At 29.4% G+C, this 23,128-nt stretch overlaps 8 protein-coding genes and 3 pseudogenes across 11 annotated transcripts, besides 2 other annotated features; 5 read left to right on the forward strand and 6 right to left on the reverse strand.

Moving 5' to 3' along the window:
• Positions 1-14,110: part of a mobile genetic element that runs on past the window's edge.
• Positions 1,622-2,256, forward strand: TVAGG3_0135980 (uncharacterized protein; the record flags this gene model as incomplete). Its single annotated transcript, XM_051224119.1, has 1 exon — positions 1,622-2,256. A coding segment is annotated over one exon (635 nt), but the record flags the coding sequence as incomplete, so codon positions are not given.
• Positions 2,300-3,628, forward strand: TVAGG3_0135990 (phage tail repeat-like family; the record flags this gene model as incomplete). Its single annotated transcript, XM_051224120.1, has 1 exon — positions 2,300-3,628. The coding sequence occupies one exon, from the start codon at positions 2,300-2,302 to the stop codon at positions 3,626-3,628; it is 1,329 nt and encodes a 442-aa protein (XP_051109106.1).
• TVAGG3_0136000 (uncharacterized protein) lies at positions 4,464-6,776 on the reverse strand (the record flags this gene model as incomplete). Its single annotated transcript, XM_051224121.1, has 1 exon — positions 4,464-6,776. The coding sequence occupies one exon, from the start codon at positions 6,774-6,776 to the stop codon at positions 4,464-4,466; it is 2,313 nt and encodes a 770-aa protein (XP_051109107.1).
• On the reverse strand, positions 7,455-7,727 carry TVAGG3_0136010 (uncharacterized protein; the record flags this gene model as incomplete). Its single annotated transcript, XM_001306532.1, has 1 exon — positions 7,455-7,727. The coding sequence occupies one exon, from the start codon at positions 7,725-7,727 to the stop codon at positions 7,455-7,457; it is 273 nt and encodes a 90-aa protein (XP_001306533.1).
• On the reverse strand, positions 7,747-9,334 carry TVAGG3_0136020 (annotated as a pseudogene). The gene has a single exon. A coding segment is annotated over exon 1 (1,588 nt).
• Positions 9,489-11,942, reverse strand: TVAGG3_0136030 (annotated as a pseudogene). The gene has a single exon. A coding segment is annotated over exon 1 (2,454 nt).
• A 69-nt stretch (positions 14,111-14,179) lies between the features above and the next one.
• Positions 14,180-14,917, forward strand: TVAGG3_0136050 (ribonuclease inhibitor domain-containing protein; the record flags this gene model as incomplete). The annotated part of the gene is made up of 1 exon (XM_001306531.1): positions 14,180-14,917. The coding sequence occupies one exon, from the start codon at positions 14,180-14,182 to the stop codon at positions 14,915-14,917; it is 738 nt and encodes a 245-aa protein (XP_001306532.1).
• Positions 14,918-15,731: 814 nt separating this feature from the next.
• TVAGG3_0136060 (protein dimerization protein) lies at positions 15,732-16,336 on the reverse strand (the record flags this gene model as incomplete). Its single annotated transcript, XM_001306530.1, has 1 exon — positions 15,809-16,336. One exon carries the CDS (start codon positions 16,334-16,336, stop codon positions 15,809-15,811), a length of 528 nt encoding a protein of 175 aa, XP_001306531.1.
• Positions 16,337-17,043: 707 nt separating this feature from the next.
• On the forward strand, positions 17,044-17,736 carry TVAGG3_0136070 (uncharacterized protein; the record flags this gene model as incomplete). Its single annotated transcript, XM_051224122.1, has 1 exon — positions 17,050-17,415. The coding sequence occupies one exon, from the start codon at positions 17,050-17,052 to the stop codon at positions 17,413-17,415; it is 366 nt and encodes a 121-aa protein (XP_051109108.1).
• Positions 17,737-17,818: 82 nt separating this feature from the next.
• Positions 17,819-18,556, reverse strand: TVAGG3_0136080 (sulfurtransferase-related family; the record flags this gene model as incomplete). Its single annotated transcript, XM_001306529.1, has 1 exon — positions 17,819-18,556. The coding sequence occupies one exon, from the start codon at positions 18,554-18,556 to the stop codon at positions 17,819-17,821; it is 738 nt and encodes a 245-aa protein (XP_001306530.1).
• A 568-nt stretch (positions 18,557-19,124) lies between these two features.
• Positions 19,125-19,644: a mobile genetic element.
• A 720-nt stretch (positions 19,645-20,364) lies between these two features.
• TVAGG3_0136100 lies at positions 20,365-23,046 on the forward strand (annotated as a pseudogene). The gene has a single exon. A coding segment is annotated over exon 1 (2,682 nt).
• Positions 23,047-23,128: the final 82 nt, after the last annotated feature.

Below are 23,128 nucleotides of genomic sequence, written 5' to 3' on the forward strand. Positions count from 1 at the left end.
TTTCATCAAACATCGAGAACCCATATAAAATAGACATTAATTCTGAATTAATGAAAATTTACCGTGATATAATAATTAATAATTATGATTCAATAATAAATTTAATTGACCAATCCGGTTTAATTATTTTACCTTATGAATCATTAATTCACATTATCGCCATTCTTTGTGATGTTCAAGATTCAGACGTTAAGATTCAATTTTTCATAGATGATGAGGTTTCATGCTGCGGAACAGTTGCAAAAATAAATCCTATAAAGGATATTAGCACAATTAAGATATCAAAGAATGGAACAACAACTGAACTTCATTTAACATATAATGATATTTATAATAAAATAGTTGATGAATATAAAATATCACTTGAAAAATTCTTTGTTAAGGCTATTTAATATTCAAGCATTAACATTATCGAATAATAATCCTTTGAATCATAATCAATAATAATTGACCTTTCACCAGTTTCTATCGTTTGTTTTATTTCTTTTTGTTCCCACTATCTGGATCAGTCATTGTAATTGTTTTTGTTATAGTATCAGCTTTATCTTTAACTTCAATCTTTTTTCCATCGGGATATTTAAACCAAAATTCCAAAAATTCGATATTGTCAATCTGTTCATATTTTAATCTATCAATTACATTTTTAATACCATCTGAAAATCTTATGAAATGGTCATTATATGGGTTTGATTGAACTAAATTTGAATGAAGTGAAATATAACCCGTTGATGAATATGACATCGACTCATATTTTCTGAAAACACTAAAATTTATAACATGAATGAATTTCTTATTCGTTGAATTTATGAATTCTTGAGGTAATCTTATTCTAGTTTTATTTATCACTGGAAAATAACGCTTTACCATATTTTTAATCGTAATAAAAATGTCAATTATCAATATTATTTCGAATAATAGTTGTGAATTAAATTTAACAGTTAGTGGAATTTATAATGTTACTCTCGTTTCTGTGAGTGGTAAATTTAATCCCATTCTTTTAGACCCTTCAGATTATATATCATTTATTAAAGATGACCATGAAAAAACGTATGATATGTATATAAATAATGTGATAGTGAAATGGGATATTAACACGATTTTAAGTTATTTAAATGAATCATTTATCGTATGGTATGAAGAAAATTTTAAATCAAAACCTGATAAACTTTTTGAACTTGATGAAATAAATAACCTTATTAAATTTCCGCTGAAAATTAAATTTTGTACTCCTCATTTTCGTTCATTGTTGGGGATATTAAATTTTGAAAAAGATGTTGGGGATGTTTTGTATTCTGACACTGGTTCCAATTTCATTTTAATCAAATGTGATAAAGTTAATACCCCAATGAGATTTTCACATCAAACATTAGACCCTAACTCTTACCCATCAATACAAAACATTTTATCCATCAACTTAAACACATTTTCTTTATCATATCCGTTTCAATTATCCGGGAATTCATTTATTCTTCATTCAAAAGATTTATCAAATATTAAATTTAGAATAACCGACCTATTTGATTGTGATTTAGAATTTATGAATGAAATATTATGGCAATTTCAAATAGAAAAAATAGCTGATGAGATAATGGATTAAATATTTATTTTTAAATTGTAATAAATGATTAAACAACAGCAACCACAACAACTTAAGGCGCAAAGCACCCAGGTCCTTCATACCATTACATACGCCATATATGCATATAATTCAAAGACGGCAGAACAAACGCAAAGGTTGAAATATGGAGATTTGGAGATAGTATTGAAAAATGACCGTTTCGAATTCGTTTGCAAAGGTGGTGCAGTGATATCAAATATAAAAGAAATTTTATTTATGAATTCTAAAATTAAAGGTATAACGGATGATATAACATCAATTCCACCAGAAGAACAAAGATATTACGCATTAAATGCATTTCCTAAAGTTTTGAAGATTGGAAGATTTAATTTAAATGAGGAATTCATAAAAGGTTTCCTAAATGACATAATGAAGAAAGCGGATAAAACTTATGTTAATGATGAGTTAATGAAGAAAGCGGATAAAACTTATGTTAATGATGAGTTAATGAAGAAAGCGGATAAAACTTATGTTAATGATGAGTTAATGAAGAAAGCGGATAAAACTTATGTTAATGATGAGTTAATGAAGAAAGCGGATAAAACTTATGTTAATGATGAGTTAATGAAGAAAGCGGATAAAACTTATGTTAATGATGAGTTAATGAAGAAAGCGGATAAAACTTATGTTAATGATGAGTTAATGAAGAAAGCGGATAAAACTTATGTTAATGATGAGTTAATGAAGAAAGCGGATAAGGAACATACACATTACTTCTTCTCAACTGTTGCTATAGAAAATATTGAAGGAACGGTTGACGGAACCGATGGGGATGCATTATATTATATTCCTCCTAACTTTCCACAAGGTTTAACATCGAATGAAAACATAACAACGAATAAAAAAATTAAATGTAAAAATGTTTATGTCATGAGTAGTGAAAATAATGTTAAATTCACTGTTCAAGATTTATATGATAAGAAAGCGGATAAAACATATGTTAACGATGAGTTAGAGAAGAAAGCAGATAAAACATATGTTAACGAAATATACCAAAGTTTGATAGGAACAACAAAAAATATTGAAACTATTGTTGGTGACTTTTCTGTCAATGAAGAAAATAAATATTTTAGATGGCAGTTTGTACACTCCTTAAAAAATGGTACACGGTGTAAACTCATTCCGAAAAATAACAATGAAATGTATGTAAGCTATAAAAAGAATGATGGTACACAAGTTAAAGTTCCATTAGACAACAACTGCTACTTAAACTTATATGGAGATGGACAAAAGAAATATTTAAGAGTTTATGAAATGGCAGATATGACATTGCCTGACCCAGCTCCAGCACCATATTATTATGACTATGGAGATGACGACAGAACACCACATGTAGATGAACAAAAGCTAACATTATATTTAGATTATTATAGATATAAAAGATATAATGCAATAGAAAAAACGAGAATAGTATATTATTATACAGATGACAGAAATAAATATTATAGTCAAGATTTTACCTACCCTGAAAACATAAGATTATATTATAAAAAATATTCTGACACAAACCAGAAAAAACCTGAAATAGTTGCACTATATTTTAAGTTCAAAAGAGAGAATCCTATAATATCTCATATGTTTGATTTAATGAACCCAGTAGGTTCTATTTATACATCTATGGATGCAAGAGGTCCTCAAGTAATGTTTGGTGTTGGTGCATGGGAACAAATAGTCGACAGGTTTTTGTATTGTGCAAACTCTTCAAAGGAAACAGGTGGAAGTAAAACAATTTCAGGTGAAAATTTACCTGCACACAGTCACTACATAAATTTAAGTACATCTCAAGCAGGTTGGCATAAGCATAGATATTGGGATTGGTCAGGAATGACAAAAGGTAAAGGATATGATGTTAAAGACAACGTTAAGTTTGCTATAAATTGTTACTGGAGCGACACTCAGGGAGAAGGAAACCATACACATTTCGTTTCAGGATATACACAAACAACGGGGCAAAGTAAAGAATACATGCCACCTTACATGACAGTTTACGCATGGTATAGAGTTCAATGAACGCTCAATGTTTGTGAAACAAACTTTAGAATGGACTGAAAGTTCTGAGCTCCAAAAGAGCAAACGACATAATTTAATTTTTTATTTTAGTATAAATGAAGATTCTACCATATGGTGTTATTGGAAGAGATAAAGATGGAAACCCAATATTTGATCCAAAGTTAAAATTAAAGTTACTGACAAGACAACAACTTGAAAAGTTGCTGAAACCAAAACAGGATGAGAAAATGAGAAAGAAAAAAATTTAAATTATGCAATTTTATTTTTTTCATAAATGACAAAATTAATTAAGCCAACTATTTCTAAATTAATGTTACCAATGAAATCATTTCATGGAGTACTTATCCCGGGTTCTTCACAATTAGCCGGGGCAGGTGTTGTGACTCAAGGTGGAACATTAGCGAATCCATTCAAATTATTAACTAAAGATGAACTTAATAAAATGATGATAAAATAACTGATAACAAAATTTTATTTCACTGCTACCATGTTACCATGTGCTACCATGTAAATTAAATTCTTTAAAAAATGATGACAACATGACATTTTGACAACATCACAGGAGGAAGGCATTTATGAATTATTTTTGAAGAACTGAAGGTGCTACCATGTTACCATGTGCTACCATGTAAATTAAATTCTTTAAAAAATGATGACAACATGACATTTTGACAACATCACAGGAGGAAGGCATTTATGAATTATTTTTGAAGAACTGAAGGTGCTACCATGTTACCATGTGCTACCATGTAAATTAAATTCTTTAAAAAATGATGACAACATGACATTTTGACAACATCACAGGAGGAAGGCAAAAATAAATTCAAATCATACTTTATAAAGCTTCATTTACAGGTATTTCATCATCAGTAAATGAATCCTCATTATCGTTTGGTTCAACCTGTTTATATAATCCTTTCATTTCTTCTTTCAAAACATAACACCATGTTTGTTTACCATCTATTCTTCCATGTTTCCTATCACATTTATCCTTAATACTCATTTGGAAATTCTTGTCTTTCATGTCTGATGGTTTGCAGAATAGAGCATTTTTACACGTCATACCTGCACACAATTCATCATAATGAGTATTTATCCATACATCTAAAGGATTTGTTGATAATTCAATTAAATCTTGTTTGGCTTCAGTCATCGGTATGATTCGTACATTAAATGATGAAAGGTCGTAATTGATAAAATACGTCAGTAAATTATCATAAAATTCCTTTGTGCATGAATCCATTAAATTCTTGAAGTAATCAAATTGACCCTTGAATTTACCATTAACCCTTAAAACTACATATCTTCTGTCTCCAACTTCAATTTTGACAGGGTAAACATTGTTAGTTACGAAAATGAAGTTTGCAACATTTTGTGCTGTTCTTCTGGGTTGATTCTTTTCATTAATTCTAATCTCATTATCCGTTATAATTGATTTCAAAGCGTTGAAGTTTGCGAGTCTGTCTTCACCAACATTCTTGAGTTCATTAAGTACAAGAAACATTTTATTCTCAACTACTGAATTGAAATTACCCATTAGCTCACCTATTTCAGTAATGTTTTTGCATGAATAACCAGCGAGAAGTTCAGAAACAATGTTGGTGAATCTGTTTTTACCTGTTCCCTGAAGTCCTTTCAAAATAATTGCTGTTTCATTCTTGATTCCAGGATGTTGAATCATTGATGCAATCCAGCCGAGAAGGTATTTATACACTTCATCGTTATTATCACAAATGGCTTCTTTAATGAAATTCATAAACATCTCAATTTTTGAGTAATCAGGCTTTTCGAGAATGTTGTATTTATAACCTTGAAACGTTGAGAAAACATCGGGGGAATCAGATTTAAAGCAAACACCCTTAACGGTTAATGAGGATAATTGATTTAGTAGTACATCCCATGCTGTTATTGTTTTACCTTCTTCTTTAAATAATTTAATCATTTTAAGTGACTCTTTCATGTTTGATTGAAGAACGAATGATATTTGATTCATTTTGTCGTGGATATTATAGTCCTTTTGAATGAAATATTTATTTCCACAATCTACAAAACGAATGACACGTGATAAATTCTCAATTACTTCAGAACTGTTTTTATACTGATGATTTTCAGCCTTGCGTCTAATATCTGTTATCAAAAACGAGTCATCAAGTTTGATATCAAATGTTATTTTTGGCTTACGTAATAAAGGCAAAACATATTCATCATAATATTCCTTTTGATATAGTTTTAGAATCTTCACCAAAACAAATGGAGAAGTCATTAAATGTGCATATCTACTACGTGCTTTTTCAAAATTACTTTTTGCATTTTCTGTTAAACTGCAGAAGTTATAAACGTTATCGTATGCTTCATTAATCAAATGATTAGGTAACGAATTAATTGCTTGAAACAGTGTGAATAATGTTATTTCTTTTTCTAAATTCATGTTTCCACCGTCATTATGTACTTCAAAATCACAGATACCATCAACTATGCTCTGGGCAAGTTTATCGTCAATGTTTACATCTTTGTTTTCATTCATGATAGTCTTTATTTCTTCATTCTTCTGTTCAACTCTTACCTTAATATTCAAATCATTTAATATATCATCCACTGTTCTGGTTAATGTTGAATCATAACTTCCACGAATGAATGAGTATGTATTGATTGGTTCTGTTGCATTCTTGCGAACTCTTGAATCAGCCATAACTACTAAAGAACGCTTTGAATCATCAACAGAAGTCATTATATCAATATCATAATCATTGCAGGAATAACATTTAATCATTCTGTTCGAAACTGCATAGAAGAAATTAGTGTTGCAATAAATGTGAAGTCCTCCCGAAGCGGTTTTAACGATAACATCTTTATCCGAAAGTTTTGATAGAATGTCTTTTCTAACCGTTTCTTTAAGTTCATCATTGTACGATTTATTGATATCGACATCTATAATCGTTAAATTTGATATTTTATTTACTAATAAAGCCATACCAGTTTTCCTTCCTCTTCCTCCATCATGTTTGAGGTAGTTGTGTAAATCAATCTTGTTTTCACCAATTCTTTCGTTGAGGGTTTTAGTTTCTGCCACAACTAATTCCTCAACTAATGAATCAATAACTTTTTCATCAGAAACGATATAGTTGTTGTTGTTGTTTGTTGCCGTCATTTATATAGGAATAAAAAAATAAAAATAATTTTAAAACTAACTTTATTTTTGGACTGCATCATATTTCCTATGTTGTTGTCAAAATGTCATGTTGTCATCATTTTTTAAAGAATTTAATTTACATGGTAGCACATGGTAACATGGTAGCACCTTCAGTTCTTCAAAAATAATTCATTATTGAATAACCTAAAATCATTAATGAAAACATAACGATAACCTTTATTTCCTATGTTGTTGTCAAAATGTCATGTTGTCATCATTTTTTAAAGAATTTAATTTACATGGTAGCACATGGTAACATGGTAGCACCTTCAGTTCTTCAAAAATAATTCATTATTGAATAACCTAAAATCATTAATGAAAACATAACGATAACCTTTATTTCCTATGTTGTTGTCAAAATGTCATGTTGTCATCATTTTTTAAAGAATTTAATTTACATGGTAGCACATGGTAACATGGTAGCACCTTCAGTTCTTCAAAAATAATTCATTATTGAATAACCTAAAATCATTAATGAAAACATAACGATAACATCAAATTTTATTTTTATATAAATGGATACCCCACAAGCTCAAAATTTACCACAAATCATAACAAGGGAGGAAATGATAAAAATGATGCAAGAACAAATTAAAAACAACAAACCACGAAAACCGAGAAGATGAGGAATAAAAATTAAATTTGGATTGAGTTTAAAAATTCATCTTTATTAAATTCATCTCTTCCAATCAATTTATTTATTCTATTAAATTCTTTTATTTTTGCTTCACTCAGTTTAAGGATTGAACGGTAAGTTTTTAATTTTTCGATTATTTCTTTCCTCTCTTGATCGTTTTCAACCCCACCACATTGCGGCTTCTTTTTGTAATAGCCTATTTTTGATTTAATTCTGTTTAGTTTCTTTTTATATTCATCGTCTGGACTCTTGGATGCTTCGTTGTCACTCATTTCTTACGAAATAAAAAAATTAAATATTATTTAAATATAATGGAGTAATAAAATAAATCGGAATTTCTATTAATTTATTGTTAACCTCAACTAATGCATTACCGTTAATATATCTAACAAATTCAGCTATTGTGTCAAATCTTCGTCTTCTTTTTGTCATTGATTTATCAGTTTTTCCATAATCGAGATGAATCAAAACTTTATCCCCTTGTTTAAAATTCATGAGCCCCGAATTAATTTGTTCACGTTTAACATCATTTAACCTTTCCATTTGCTTTCTAATATATTCCCATTCTTTTGAAATATCATTTTTCATTTCCACTGGTTTCATGTTTATGGTTCTATGCCATGTATTATTGTAATAATATACTAACTGCTGTATGATGGAGTCATGATTTCCATCCCAGTATATCTGACCGTTAACCCCTAATGCATCTCTAAGAGTTCTCATTACCGCATCAACTATTTTATTATGAAACGTATATGGAGAGGATGAAAAGTAAAAATTAATTTGTGGAAAATAATGAGCCATAGCTGCCTGAAATCCTTTATCACCATCACCCCTTATATTATCTACTCTTTCATGATCTAGTAAGTATTGAATAGCTCTTCTTGTTTCCTGTTCTGTTTTCCCTTTCACCGGAATGCAATATAAATATCTAGTGTTTACGTTAATGACAAATAAATAAGTAACATTTCCTTTTGAATATTCTAAATGATCAATTTCGTATGAATATGGATATGGTGCAAATGAGGGGCGACTAAATTTTTCCTTTAATGGTTGAATTTTTGGGTCAATTGGTTTATTTAATATCTTGAAATCCTTTTTAAAACCTTTTTGTTTCTTTGGTGATTGAAATGGATATAATAAAGTGAATGATGAAGGATTAACTGAAGGAGGAGGTACTACTGTTGGAGGTTTTGGTGTCGCAAGTGGTTTAATTTTATCTGCTTTGATTTTGGATGATGAAGTTTTAGTTGTTGATTTTCCTTTCATTAATTCTGGATGTATTCTATTCATTTGTTTTAAATATGCTGTATATAAAGGTTTGATATACTTTCCCGCTTCGAGTTTATGTTGAAGGATGAATTCCAAAAGTTGATCTTCATTTAAAAGTCGGGCTGAATATGGTTTAACTAATGAATCATAAATTAAAGCTTGTGCTTCATTTATGGTCTGAAGACCTGGGCGTTTTGCACCTTTAGCTGTTGAACATTTGCTACTTTCTCTTTGGTGTTGTTTTCGGCTTTTTCTTCTTTGGCTTTTGTTCCTTTGGTTTTTGCGGCTCGGGATTATATAATTTATATAATTCATCAATATCTTCTTCTGTTAATACTTTATTTTTGAAATCTTTCAACTGTTTAAGTTGTGATTTAGTTTTTCCCTTTGTATATTCATTATTTTTAATTTTGTCTTTAATTTTAGAAATTATTTTATCATGATATTTCAAAATTTCATTTTTATAATACGAATAATAATAATCCATATCATCACCCGTTATATTGTTATCATATTTTTGGAGATATGCTTTTAATTCATAATAAGTAAGAAAATTTTGATTAAATACTAAATCATCAATTAAATTTTTTAAATCTGCGCTATTCATTTATATAAAAATAAAATAAGTGTTTTAAGGGTGCCCACCTCTTTGAATCATAGTATCAAAACCATCATTAACGGTTCCTTTTGTCTCTTCTGTGGCATTTTATTAAAAATAAAATTTTAAATTCATGACTCACCCCCTACGTTTTTAAATTGTATTAAATAAATGGCATACAACATCCATTTTCACAACATACGGCCTTAGTGTGTGCTCCTGTTAATGCAGTCTTACCGATTGTTAAGCGAGTCATTGACCCGTTTTTAAGTTGTAAATTAATATTCTGACCATCAAATATCACTTTATCATTTATTATATCCAAATAATTTTTAGGTGTTAATTGTTTATTTTGTCGTAAACTAACACCTTTCATTTTTTGTGCAATCTTTTTAAAATCACTTCCATCCATTGAACCGTTGAATGATGTATAACACTTGGGGCATAAAGCAACCATGTTATCACCTTGTTTCTCAATTGCTAAACCCAATAACTTCTTCTCATGTGCTTTTTCTTCAGCTTTATTCTTTAATTTAGGTTTAAATTTCTCATCAAAACAGAAGAAATCAAATGGTGCGAATTTGAAAATGTTTTTATCATAAAATTGTTTATCGGTTACAATCGCCTGAAATGCTTGAGTGTTAGGAAGATTTGGGTCGCCAGCGATTGCCCAATAAGATGAATCAGTATCACCTTCAATGAAATGAAAACCATTAACATTCATGCATTTATACATAAAATCATAAATGAAAACCAAATACCAGTATTTAGCATTATCTAAAGTAAAGAATGCCTCTTGTAAACATGTTTCACATCTATAAAATCTATCTTTGAGCATCAGTTGATACGTATCTTCAGCTATTTCTCTTATGTTTTTAAACTTATTTGACATACATGCAATGCGTGCCTTCTGTGCATTCATTATTTTAGTCTTTGTGTAATTTTGTGTATTCATTGCATCGTAACCATATGATCCATTAAGCGAAATCTTGCAAAATAAACCTTTTCCTTTATTTCCTTCTAATTCAGCCTTTTGTCTTTCGTTCATAAATTCGTTCGCAAATTCATTAAAACAAGTGTTTTTAGTAAATGTTAAAATTGATTGAATGTCATCGATGATAAAATGAAATCTGTCGATTAGATACCAAAGATAATAAGAAGAAAATGGTTGATATTGGTTGTGTGTTGATGCTAACTGAGTTAATTTTCTCTGTTTCTGGTCAACTGGTAGATTGTTTGATTTCATGTAATTATACATAAAATTGCCAATTGTTTTTTCATCTGTGATAATATCTAAGTTTCTTATTATCGGTAAAAAGTTTATGTAATCATTAATGTATTTTTCATCAATGTGACCCTTTACTTCAGCCACGAATAAAGTATTTTTCTTCTTAATTATTCCCAGTGCTTTTGCTTTCTTTGTTGCTGTATCACAAATGATAACACCATTTAATCTTCCCGGCATATACATTTTATGGTCAGTATATTGAATGAAATCATGAGGATTAGATGAAAATGATGAAGGATATAATGAATTAAAGTCAACACCAACGAAATGAGTCATAATGTTGGTGGTGTCCTCATTTGATACAGTTTTAGTTTCTGGATTATATGCAAGTTTATTAATGTGTGTGATTCCTTTAAGATTTACTCTATGTTGAACATTTGATAACCACCAGTAATTCCATTACGGAGAATGTGATAAGCTTCAACTGAATCTAAAGTCATTGGTAAATTATTTTTTAATGCATAATTTCTTAAATTGATTCTTAAACGTTGAACATCTTCATCTTTATTTGATTTTACGACATTGCAATAACAACACATTAACTGACAATTTTCTTTGGTATGTGGTTTTTCATTATCGATTCTATCCAATGTTGGTTTATTTATATGTAAACGCTTTACCACACATTTTGCATTTAGATGAAAGGATTAAATCGTGATAGTATTGAAAATCATCCATTGAAACATTATTTTTAGTATCCTTTCTGCTTTTTCATCTTGTTTCTTATATGATTCAATTTTATATTTCCAATACTTTTTCGTTAATTCAAAACTTGATTCTATCTCTTCCTCAGGATATTTTTCATTAGGATTAAAGTCTTTATATGCTAAAGCGTAACGAATCATTGAAGCATTCGATGATAAAGAAAGATTATGAAGCATGTCAATTTTATAAACAAATGTTTCTTCAATAATTTTATCATTGGGTCAATCATAATTTCAACATCTTTATTGCAATAATGAATAAAATATTCTAATCTATTCTTAAAATTTTTAGCATCATTGAGATATATTTGATAATCACTATCTGATATAGTTTCTTGGTTAATGCTGAATAAAATGAATCTTTCGTGAATGGTTCCTCTTTATATAATTCTTCTTCGTAATTTCCCATGTGATGAATTGATAAGGGAAAAAGGATTTAACACGTGATTTATTGTTTCCGAAATCTTGAGTGAATTGGTCTAATGTCCCACCCGCTATATAATTTCTGATGTCAATAAATCTCAATTCATATGGAACGTTTGTTTTCTTTACAATGATTTGCTTAAATTGTGAAGATGAACCCAGCATTGATTTTATTTTCCATTTTGTAGTGTTTAAATCACGAAGAATTAAATTTAAATCAAACTTTCCCGAATTAAAACCTATGATATTCACTTTATTGAATTCCTCATCTAGAAGTTCTTTAAATGCTTCCTTCTGTTTTTCATTTAATGTATGAGACAAAGTCCCCACCGTTTGCGGCTTCAATTAATTCTTCATATTGTTCAATATTTGATTTGCAACTAATGAACAGGTTGAAAATAAAAACTCAATCCAATCAGAAATAAAAGAATCACTCGAAGTTAAGCAAAAATTCCTCGTATATGTTTTATCATTGTTTAATTTAACCGTTGATGATACCATGAATGGTTTTAAGTAAGCGTTCAAAGTTGCACACTCAGAAAGTTGTAATTCTTCTTTAGTCTCTAATGTTTCAAAGTCAAAAGTAATATAATATCTTGTCGGTTTATAATATTTCTGCAAATTGTGAGCTAATAACCACTGATATATCTTCTGTTTCGTAATATGTGGTGCATATGGTTGCTGTGTCTTTTGCAACTGAACGTCTTGAATTAATCTTCCATTATTTTCTTTACATTTCTCACAATGCTTTAAAAATCTTCTTTGGTTTTTCCTTTCTGGATCATCGCGGATAGAATAAACTTCTTCTTTACAATATGGACAAACTTTATAGCCGGTGAGTGCTTCAACGTCTGTTATTCTGTCAGCGTGAAGTTTTCCACATGGACTCTGTGTTAATAAAATATTTACTGTTTCAAATTCTGGATCTATCATTATTGATTCCACTAATGGAAAGTCTACCTTATTTATGTCCACGTCTTCTGGTTGAGGATCACAATAATAGAAATCAATATTAACATTTAACATTCTCGCTAATCTCTCACTTTCTGATGAAATGTCAAACCCTTCATATGCATCTATTGCTTCATTTAAATAGCTTCTACGAGTTTTAGGATTAACACCATCAGGAATGTTATAGAAGCGTTTAAATAACCTTCTACCTTCTGCTCTAATTTGATTATCATTCATTTTAGCTGTTCCTTTTTGTTCATTTATGTAAGAAAAAAATTAAAAAATAAAGTTTATTTTTTAAAGCCCATAAAATGAATTAAAACACATAAATTTTTATCATCTGCGACGTGACGAATACATTTTAATTTACTCAAGAATGCGTACCCTGATACATTAAATCTAATTCCTATCTTATTTAATTTCACAACTTTGAAAAGGAATGTATGAATAGCTATAAAATGATGAGAAGATGTTTTATGGGTTGCTTCCATTTTTTCTGAAATAAATGAATAAATATAATGCTTATACGTTTTCATATCTTTTATGTTCTTAATAACGAATGGTATAGACCTTTCAACTTCGTCTTCCTTCGTGCTGTTCTTTCATATGAAACATTATTGGTATCTTCAATAATGAAACCACAATCACAAAATTTTATAGGTTCCAATGGTTTCTTTTGATATTTTATCTAATAAATCAAAAACTTTATCAACACCTGTGCATTTATTTAAATAATAATTTGTGTAAATATCATGATCTTCTTTCTTAATCGTATTAGTTGCATATGTCACGTTTTTAAGAGCTTTTTTTGAATGATTTTTTTTCGAATTTAAAGTGTGTAGTGAAAAGTAATATACAAGGGTATTCTTCATTATCAATAAATTGTAACTTATGTTTACGAATAAATTTAGTACCTTCTTCTGAAAGTGTTTCGTCTATTTCACCATCTAATAAATTTTGTGTTGATTCTGAGACATAATTTTTATATCTTTCTTCATGAGATTTCTGTACTTCTGATTCTGAAGCTGGGATATTCATTAAACCCTCTACTTCATTTTCATTATATTTTTCAACTTCTCTTAATTCCTTAATTTTTTCATCTATTTCATCTCTTATTTTTTCCAGTCTTTCAATTTCATCGTATTCACCATCTTTAATCCGTTCTTCATAATATTCAGGGAAAACATCAGGTTCTTTAGGTTTTTCTTCTTTAGAAGTGGGATATAAGAAATTTATAACATCATCTTTATTCATTTTTCCATCATAATCAAACTCATTTAAAAACTCCGCGAATTTTTGACAATTTCTTAAATAATATTTATCAACCTCATAACCCGCCTCCTCTAATATATCCTTTATTTCCTCATTTGTGAATCCCATTTTTTTAACGTTGTTAGTCTTGACGCTCATCTCATAGAATCAGTTGGTATCAGATCATTTGCTAATTCTCAAATCACAGATTTAACTATATCTTGTAATATTCCTAGTATGCTATGTCAATCATGTACATCATTGATAACACTTACACTCAACAATGGTGTCACAGATATTGGAACATATGCTTTTGATGAATGCACATCATTGACAGATTTCATAATTCCAAGCTCATTAGCTAGTATTCAAAGTTTTGCATTTCAATCTTGCGAAAGACTGAAAACATTGATAATGGGAGCTGACTGTACTCTTTCAAAGGTTAATGGAGGTTGCTTCTATGGTTGTTATAATCTAAAGTCTGTTAAGCTTCCTCAAAATGATCAAAGATATCGATTTGAAAATGGTGCATTGACAAATCACGCACAAACAAAGCTTATTCTCTTCCTTCCATACAGTGGAGTTAAAAATTTCATTGTTCCATTAGAAATGGTAACTATTGGAAGTTGTGCTTTCATGGGAAGTCCAACTCTCTTAAGAGTTTTCTTCAATGGAAATAATATTAACACTATTGATTATCAAGCTTTTAAGGATTGCAAGAATTCGAATTTTGTTTTCTTCTCATCATCTAGTATTTCTCAAATAGGTACCAATGCATTTGACGGATGTCCTCTTCTTCGTAGGTGCGGTTCATTTTCTGCTCCACAAGATGTACAAGAAAAATTTGTTAATACTGCAAATATTCCTAAAATTGCATTCTCTGAAAATTGTGCTTTTGCTAATTCATGCAGAGCTATTAAAAATATCGGAATTCCATTCTCATATTTATATCCATTTTTAACCATTGAATTGTAAACTTGTTGATATATAATTAAGATTTTGAATTTTTTCTGAAGAGCAGTTTGTAAAAGAGAAATTATTGCATTTGAAATAATAAGTTCGATCATTTCTATTATTATGAAATGATGCAAAACGGAGAGCCGTTTTTCCATATTTATCTTTTTCATTGATATTTGCATCAAACAAAATAAGATAATCAGCAGTTTCTTTACTAATGAAAATTGCTGCATTTTGAAGAGTGGCTCTTCCATATTTATCTTTTTTTACAAATGAATGGAATATCAATAAAATCATCTGTTTGATTGAAATAAAATAAAAATGATTCAGAATTCCTATACCATACACCCTATCCTAAATTGATTTCTATATTGTACTCATCCATCAATAATGCGACAAAACTAATATTATGCGAAATATTCACTCATGATCTCTGGATGTTTTCCTCAAAATGAAATATTAGACATGCTTGAATTATTTCTGAGTCAAATTTTGTTCTTAATAACTTGAAACAATCAATTGCTCCATTGGGCTAATGTCTTGACCAGACATGAAAAAATTTAAAAAGGAATTCTTGAGCCAACATGAGAAAATCACTTCTATGGGGTTTGTACAGACACTCTATTCCATAAAAAGTTACCCTTTTAATTTCTGCCATTATGCCAGAAATTGAGAGGTGCCGAACATGTTTTGAAAGGATTCCTTGGCATAAAATTAATTCTATGGGAATTGTTGCATACAGCATCTAGTTTGCGGAATTGAAAATGAAATATTCGAGGCAGTTTTTGTTGCTGGCATGCAACAGTCAAAATTAGATAAGGGTATTTGGTACTTTTTTAAAATAAATAAAATTTAATCAAAACAAAACTAATAAATATAAAAAAGAAATAATATAACAACGCAACAAATTCAATTACGCCCTATTGGTGTCCAAGATATTGGCTGATCTTCAGATTGACATACCATTCTATAAGTTCCATCTTCTGTTTCATCTACTTGAACTGCAAGTGACGCCGGTCCTTTTAGCGCAAATACTTTCGAATTTCTATCTTTCTTACATTTCTGTATATCAAAATCCGTTACCCAGCCTAGATTATTAAATACTTCTGAATTTGTAAATTCTTCTATTTTTGCATCAAGAAAACTACTAATTTGAATGAGTTCTTTTTCTTTTTCTAGTAATGCATTGTGATAACTCTGAGCATCTGCCTTTGAATTTCTTGAAGTCCACTTTATTTTAGATTTTCCACATCTCTCTACGAGGCCTACACCTTGTAGAACATTTGTTACATCGTAGAGTCTTCTTTTAGATGCATCTAACATTTCGGAGGCTTTTGTGATTTCAATTTCGACATCTTCGGAGTTTGTTAAGAGATGTATAAATCCTTGCGTTAATGATGCAAGAGATTGCTTACTCTGTTCACCTTTATCAGTCATTTTTAATTTTTAGAAAATTATTAAACGTCTATTCAATTCAAAATAATGCATGACAATCATTCAGTATTTCATTTCGAACACCATCTCAAAACTTTAACTCATGTTGGATAAATCCAAATTCACTCTTTTAAATGAATTTGATGATTCAAATTATGGGTAAAATTAAGAATTTAAGCTCCAAACCATATTGCCCAAAATTTTATCTATTGGATACATATTCACTTGATTTATGAACGTTATTTGAGTCATCCTTATGATCCGCACTGAAAAATGGCCATATATTTTTGTCAGAACTGATTCATTGCTAGCTTATATCTAATAAACATTCATGAACAAGCATATGCGACGTACAGCTTTCCCATAATTCTTTTCAAATGTGCATCAAATTATAAATTCAAGTTCGTACAAACTCTACTAACTATCCGTAGGATTTAACAAATGTTTCTGTTAATTTAGATAACTTAAGTTCATTTTTGAAAAAATATATAATAGGTTTAAAGCATGATAATATAAGATTATATAAGTATATACAGATTCAATGCCCAATGATAAATGACGCCAGGCAATTTCTCCCGATATTTTGAATTCTAAATAAATTCATAATTCAGATCAATTCTGTGATTATTTTATCATTTCTAGGTCTGAGACGACGATGTAACATGTACACTATTCATCTAAAGTTTTACATAATTTTTAAACGTCTTCGAAAGAAAATGTCACGCTATGATCCATTATTCGAAGGCAATTCTCCTGATGAAATACTTAAAAAGATATCAAGTATGGGTGTTAACATTGATACAAAGGCAGATGCCAAAAAACCACGAAGAAGACAATTAACAAAAAATATTTCGATTCAGACAGACATTGAAAATGAAATAGTGGCAAACGAATCAGTTAAAAATTGGCTTTTTAAGGAAGCTCCAGAAATTAAACCCGAAACTAAATTACAAATTGAAAATTCATTTTCATTTGCTCAATTTACTGAACAGAAAGATCCATTATCATTTGATGATGGATCTTACTCAGATGATCCAGTTCTAAGAGAACTGAGAAATAGAATGAAAATGTTAAAATTATAATGAATTACTAGGTTATAATGTATTGTATGTATTGTGTAATAAAAGTCATGCTTTAGAGAAAAAAACATAGAATTCTATAATTTATAATTCCTATTGCCAAAATATAATTTTTTAAGCCTTTACCGCTACGCAATAAAAGCCATTTCAAACTTGGAAGTACTTAGAATCTAAATGCAAGTATTCGGACAAAACAATCCGGTTGAAGAAAGCTAGAATAATAAATTGATTCAAAAACAAATTGACAAACATTGTGTTCTGATGCTCAATGTCCAGAAGTTTCAACAAAAGTTGCCTTTTCGATTTGTGTATCCTTAAAAAAAATTATAATTATAATTATGAAAAATTAACCAAAAATATATAAATTATATATAACTTTATGATAAATTGTAAATGAATATATTCTCTAATCCTTATCGAAGTCACCAAGTTCGTGGTATAATCCATCACCACCACCAAGATACTTCTCTTGGACAGCAAACTGTGAGTGAAAGATGTTGTAGTTTGTGTTAGAAGCCTCTGTAGAGAGTCTCTTGATTGATTCTCTGCAAACTGCCAATGTATTGTCTTCTTCAACATCGATACCAGCCTTATGTGTCTTCATTAAGTTCTTGGCTGTGAAATATTTGATTTCATCATCCTTTAAGTAGCAGAATGGTCTGATAATTGTAATTTCTGGAGATTCTGGTGTAAGCTGGATCTTTTGAGCAATATCTGGTCCGTTGAGGATACCATCGGTGATCATGGTAGCGAACATTAAAGCGTTGATGAACTCGATGGAATCTGGAAGAGCAACTTTGTTGCATCCTTCAGCAACAGCTTCCTCAACATACATCTTGTGGAGGGCATCTCTGTCTGTAACTGCCTCGTGATGGACGTACTTGAGGTCCATTGGATATAATTTGAGAAAATCATCGAGAATTTGTTGTGTTTCTGGATCAACTTTCTCAGATGAGTAGAAGTGTGCAGCGCAAACATTGCATTTCTCGATCATTTTAGCTTTCTTGAGATAAAGCCATGCAGCCAATGTTAATCTTGGATATTCGCCATCGATAGGAACAAGAATCTTGTCTGATGGATCTATTAAGTGGAATTCAGCAATGGCCTTGCCGAAAAGCTTTCTAATCTTGGGGAATTTAGACATCATTTTTGAGAATGAAAAACCGCCATCATCAAAATTTAGTTAATTTATTACATAATCTTGATAAACATATTCCAAATCATTAGGAAATTATAAATCCACATAAAAATCAATGAAGGCACTATAAATTCAAGAAGTAGTAGGATATGACGGGTTTAGTGACTTTTTTTGTTACATCTATATATAGACGATGCATTAAAATATATTTATTTATAAATCATTAAAAAATTAACATTAATTTTAAAATAATTTATTTTTTATCTTTTATAAAAGAAGCTATATATAGATGATGTCAGATATTCCGCGATTAATTAAACATTGTTTAAATCCTGAATGGGTTAAACTTCAATTTAAAAATGAAGATTGTGAATTATTAAATGAATATGAAAGCCAAAATAAGCTAATGAGGTATAAATATAATGATAAAGAATATTTAATTTCATGGAATCAATGGAGTCATAATCAAAGACCTCATAAACGAGAAGAAGAAGAAATTGAAAATAATGAAATGGAAATCATTGATGACATTAAAGAGGATGGAATTCATATAAAAATAAGAAGTCTGTTTGACCTTAAGAATGATTTATATATAAAAATAAAATAAACTTCTTACGAAAAATTAAAACTTAGTTATGTTTATTATTTTATTTTTTATTTTGTATGAAATGAGCGTCAAAACTAACAACGTTAAAAAATTAGGATTCACAAACGAGGAAATAAAGGATATATTAGAGGAGGTAGGTTATGAAGTTAATAAATATTATTTAAGAAATTGTCAAAAATTCGCGGAGTTATTAAATGATTTAGATTATGATGGAAAAATGAATAAAGATGATGTTATAAATTTCTTATATCCCACATCTGAAGCAGAAAAACCTAAAGAACCTGATGTTTTCCCTGAATATTATGAAGAACGGATTAAAGATGATGAATACAATGAAATTGAAAGACTGAAAAAAATAAGAGATGAAATAGATGAAAAAATTAAGGAATTAAGAGAAGTTGAAAAATATAATGAAATGAAGTAGAGGGTTTAATGAATATCCCAGCTTCAGAATCAGAAGTACAGAAATCTCATGAAGAAAGATATAAAAATTATGTCTCAGAATCAACACAAAATTTATTAGATGGTGAAATAGACGAAACACTTTCAGAAGAAGGTACTAAATTTATTCGTAACCATAAGTTACAATTTATTGATAATGAAGAATACCCTTGTATCTTACTTTCACCCCCTCTCGATTCTGAGAAATTCAAAAAAGCTCTTAAAAACGTGACATATGCAACTAATACGATTAAGAAAGAAGATCATGATATTTACAAAATTATTATTTAAATAAATGCACAGGTGTTGATAAAGTTTTTGATTTATTAGATAAATATCAAAAGAAACCATTGGAACCTATAAAATTTTGTGTGATTGTGGTTTCATTATTGAAGCTACCAATAATGTTTCATATGAAAGAACAGCACCGAAGGAAGACGAAGTTGAAAGGTCTATACCATTCGTTATTAAGAACATAAAAGATATGAAAACGTATAAGCATTATATTTATTCATTTATTTCAGAAAAAATGGAAGCAACCCATAAAACATCTTCTCATCATTTTATAGCTATTCATACATTCCTTTTCAAAGTTGTGAAATTAAATAAGACAGGAATTAGATTTAATGTATCAGGGTACGCATTCTTGAGTAAATTAAAATGTATTCGTCACGTCGCAGATGATAAAAATTTATGTGTTCTTAATTCATTTTATGGGCTTTAAAAAATAAACTTTATTTTTTTTAATTTTTTTATTCTTACATAAATGAACAAAAACGGAACAGCTAAAATGAATGATAATCAAATAAGAGCAGAAGGTAGAAGGTTATTTAAACGCTTCTATAACATTCCTGATGGTGTTAATCCTAAAACTCGTAGAAGCTATTTAAATGAAGCAATAGATGCATATGAAGGGTTTGACATTTCATCAGAAAGTGAGAGATTAGCGAGAATGTTAAATGTTAATATTGATTTCTATTATTGTGATCCTCAACCAGAAGACGTGGACATAAATAAGGTAGACTTTCCATTAGTGGAATCAATAATGATAGATCCAGAATTTGAAACAGTAAATATTTTATTAACACAGAGTCCATGTGGAAAACTTCACGCTGACAGAATAACAGACGTTGAAGCACTCACCGGCTATAAAGTTTGTCCATATTGTAAAGAAGAAGTTTATTCTATCCGTGATGATCCAGAAAGGAAAAACCAAAGAAGATTTTTAAAGCATTGTGAGAAATGTAAAGAAAATAATGGAAGATTAATTCAAGACGTTCATTGCAAAAGACACAGCAACCATATGCACCACATATTACGAAACAGAAGATATATCAGTGGTTATTAGCTCACAATTTGCAGAAATATTATAAACCGACAAGATATTATATTACTTTTGACTTCGAAACATTAGAGACTAAAGAAGAATTACAACTTTCTGAGTGTGCAACTTTGAACGCTTACTTAAAACCATTCATGGTATCATCAACGGTTAAATTAAATGATAAAACATATACGAGGAATTTTTGCTTAACTTCGAGTGATTCTTTTATTTCTGATTGGATTGAGTTTTTATTTTCAACCTGTTCATTAGTTGCTAAATCAAATATGAACAATATGAAGAATTATTGAAGCCGCAAACGGCGGGGACTTTGTCCCATACATTAAATGAAAAACAGAAGGAAGCATTTAAAGAACTTCTAGATGAGGAATTCAATAAAGTGAATATCATAGGTTTTAATTCGGGAAAGTTTGATTTAAATTTAATTCTTCGTGATTTAAACACTGCAAAATGGAAAATAAAATCAATGCTGGGTTCATCTTCACAATTTAAGCAAATCATTGTAAAGAAAACAAACGTCCATATGAATTGAGATTTATTGACATCAGAAATTATATAGCGGGTGGGACATTAGACCAATTCACTCAAGATTTCGGAAACAATAAATCACGTGTTAAATCCTTTTTCCCTTATCAATTCATCACGTGGGAAAATTACGAAGAAGAATTATATAAAGTGGAACCATTCACTCAAGATTCATTTTATTCAGCATTAACTCAAGAAACTATATCAGATAGTGATTATCAAATATATCTCAATGATGCTAAAAATTTTAAGAATAGATTAGAATATTTTATTCATTATTGCAATAAAGATGTTGAAATTATGATTGACCCAATCGATAAAATTATTGAAGAAACATTTGTTTATAAAATTGATATGCTTCATAATCTTTCTTTATCATCGAATGCTTCAATGATTCGTTACGCTTTAGCATATAAAGACTTTAATCCTAATGAAAAATATCCTGAGGAAGAGATAGAATCAAGTTTTGAATTAACGAAAAAGTATTGGAAATATAAAATTGAATCATATAAGAAACAAGATGAAAAAGCAGAAAGGGATACTAAAAATAATGTTTCAATGGATGATTTTCAATACTATCACGATTTAATCCTTTCATCTAAATGCAAAATGTGTGGTAAAGCGTTTACATATGCATAAACCAACATTGGATAGAATCGATAATGAAAAACCACATACCAAAGAAAATTGTCAGTTAATGTGTTGTTATTGCAATGTCGTAAAATCAAATAAAGATGAAGATGTTCAACGTTTAAGAATCAATTTAAGAAATTATGCATTAAAAAATAATTTACCAATGACTTTAGATTCAGTTGAAGCTTATCACATTCTCCGTAATGGAATTACTGGTGGTTATCAAATGTTCAACATCGTGTTAATCTTAAAGGAATCACGCACATTAATAAACTTTCATATAGTCCAGAAACTAAAACTGTATCAAATGAGGACACTTCCAACATCATGACTCATTTCGTTGGTGTTGATTTTAATTCATTATATCCTTCATCATTTTCATCTAATCCTCATGATTTCATTCAATATACTGACCATAAAATGTATATGCCGGGAAGATTGAATGGTGTTATCATTTGTGATACAGCAACAAAGAAAGCAAAAGCACTGGGAATAATTAAGAAGAAAAATACTTTATTCGTGGCTGAAGTAAAGGGTCACATTGATGAAAAATACATTAATGATTACATAAACTTTTTACCGATAATAAGAAACTTAGATATTATCACAGATGAAAAAACAATTGGCAGTTTTATGTATAATTACATGAAATCAAACAATCTACCAGTTGACCAGAAACAGAGGAAATTAACTCAGTTAGCATCAACACACAACCAATATCAACCATTTTCTTCTTATTATCTTTGGTATCTAATAGACAGATTTCATTTTATCATCGATGATATTCAATCAATTTTAACATTTACGAAAAACACTTGTTTTAATGAATTTGCGAACGAATTTATGAACGAAAGACAAAAGGCTGAATTAGAAGGAAATAAAGGAAAAAGTTTATTTTGCAAGATTTCACTTAATGGATCATATGGTTACGATGCAATGAATACACAAAATTACGCAAAGACTAAAATAATGAATGCACAGAAGGCACGCGTTGCATGTATGTCAAATAAGTTTAAAAACATAAGAGAAA

The sequence above is a fragment of the Trichomonas vaginalis genome, chromosome IV, assembly GCF_026262505.1.
Source record: "Trichomonas vaginalis G3 chromosome IV, whole genome shotgun sequence".
NCBI classification, from domain to species: Eukaryota; Parabasalia; order Trichomonadida; family Trichomonadidae; genus Trichomonas; species Trichomonas vaginalis.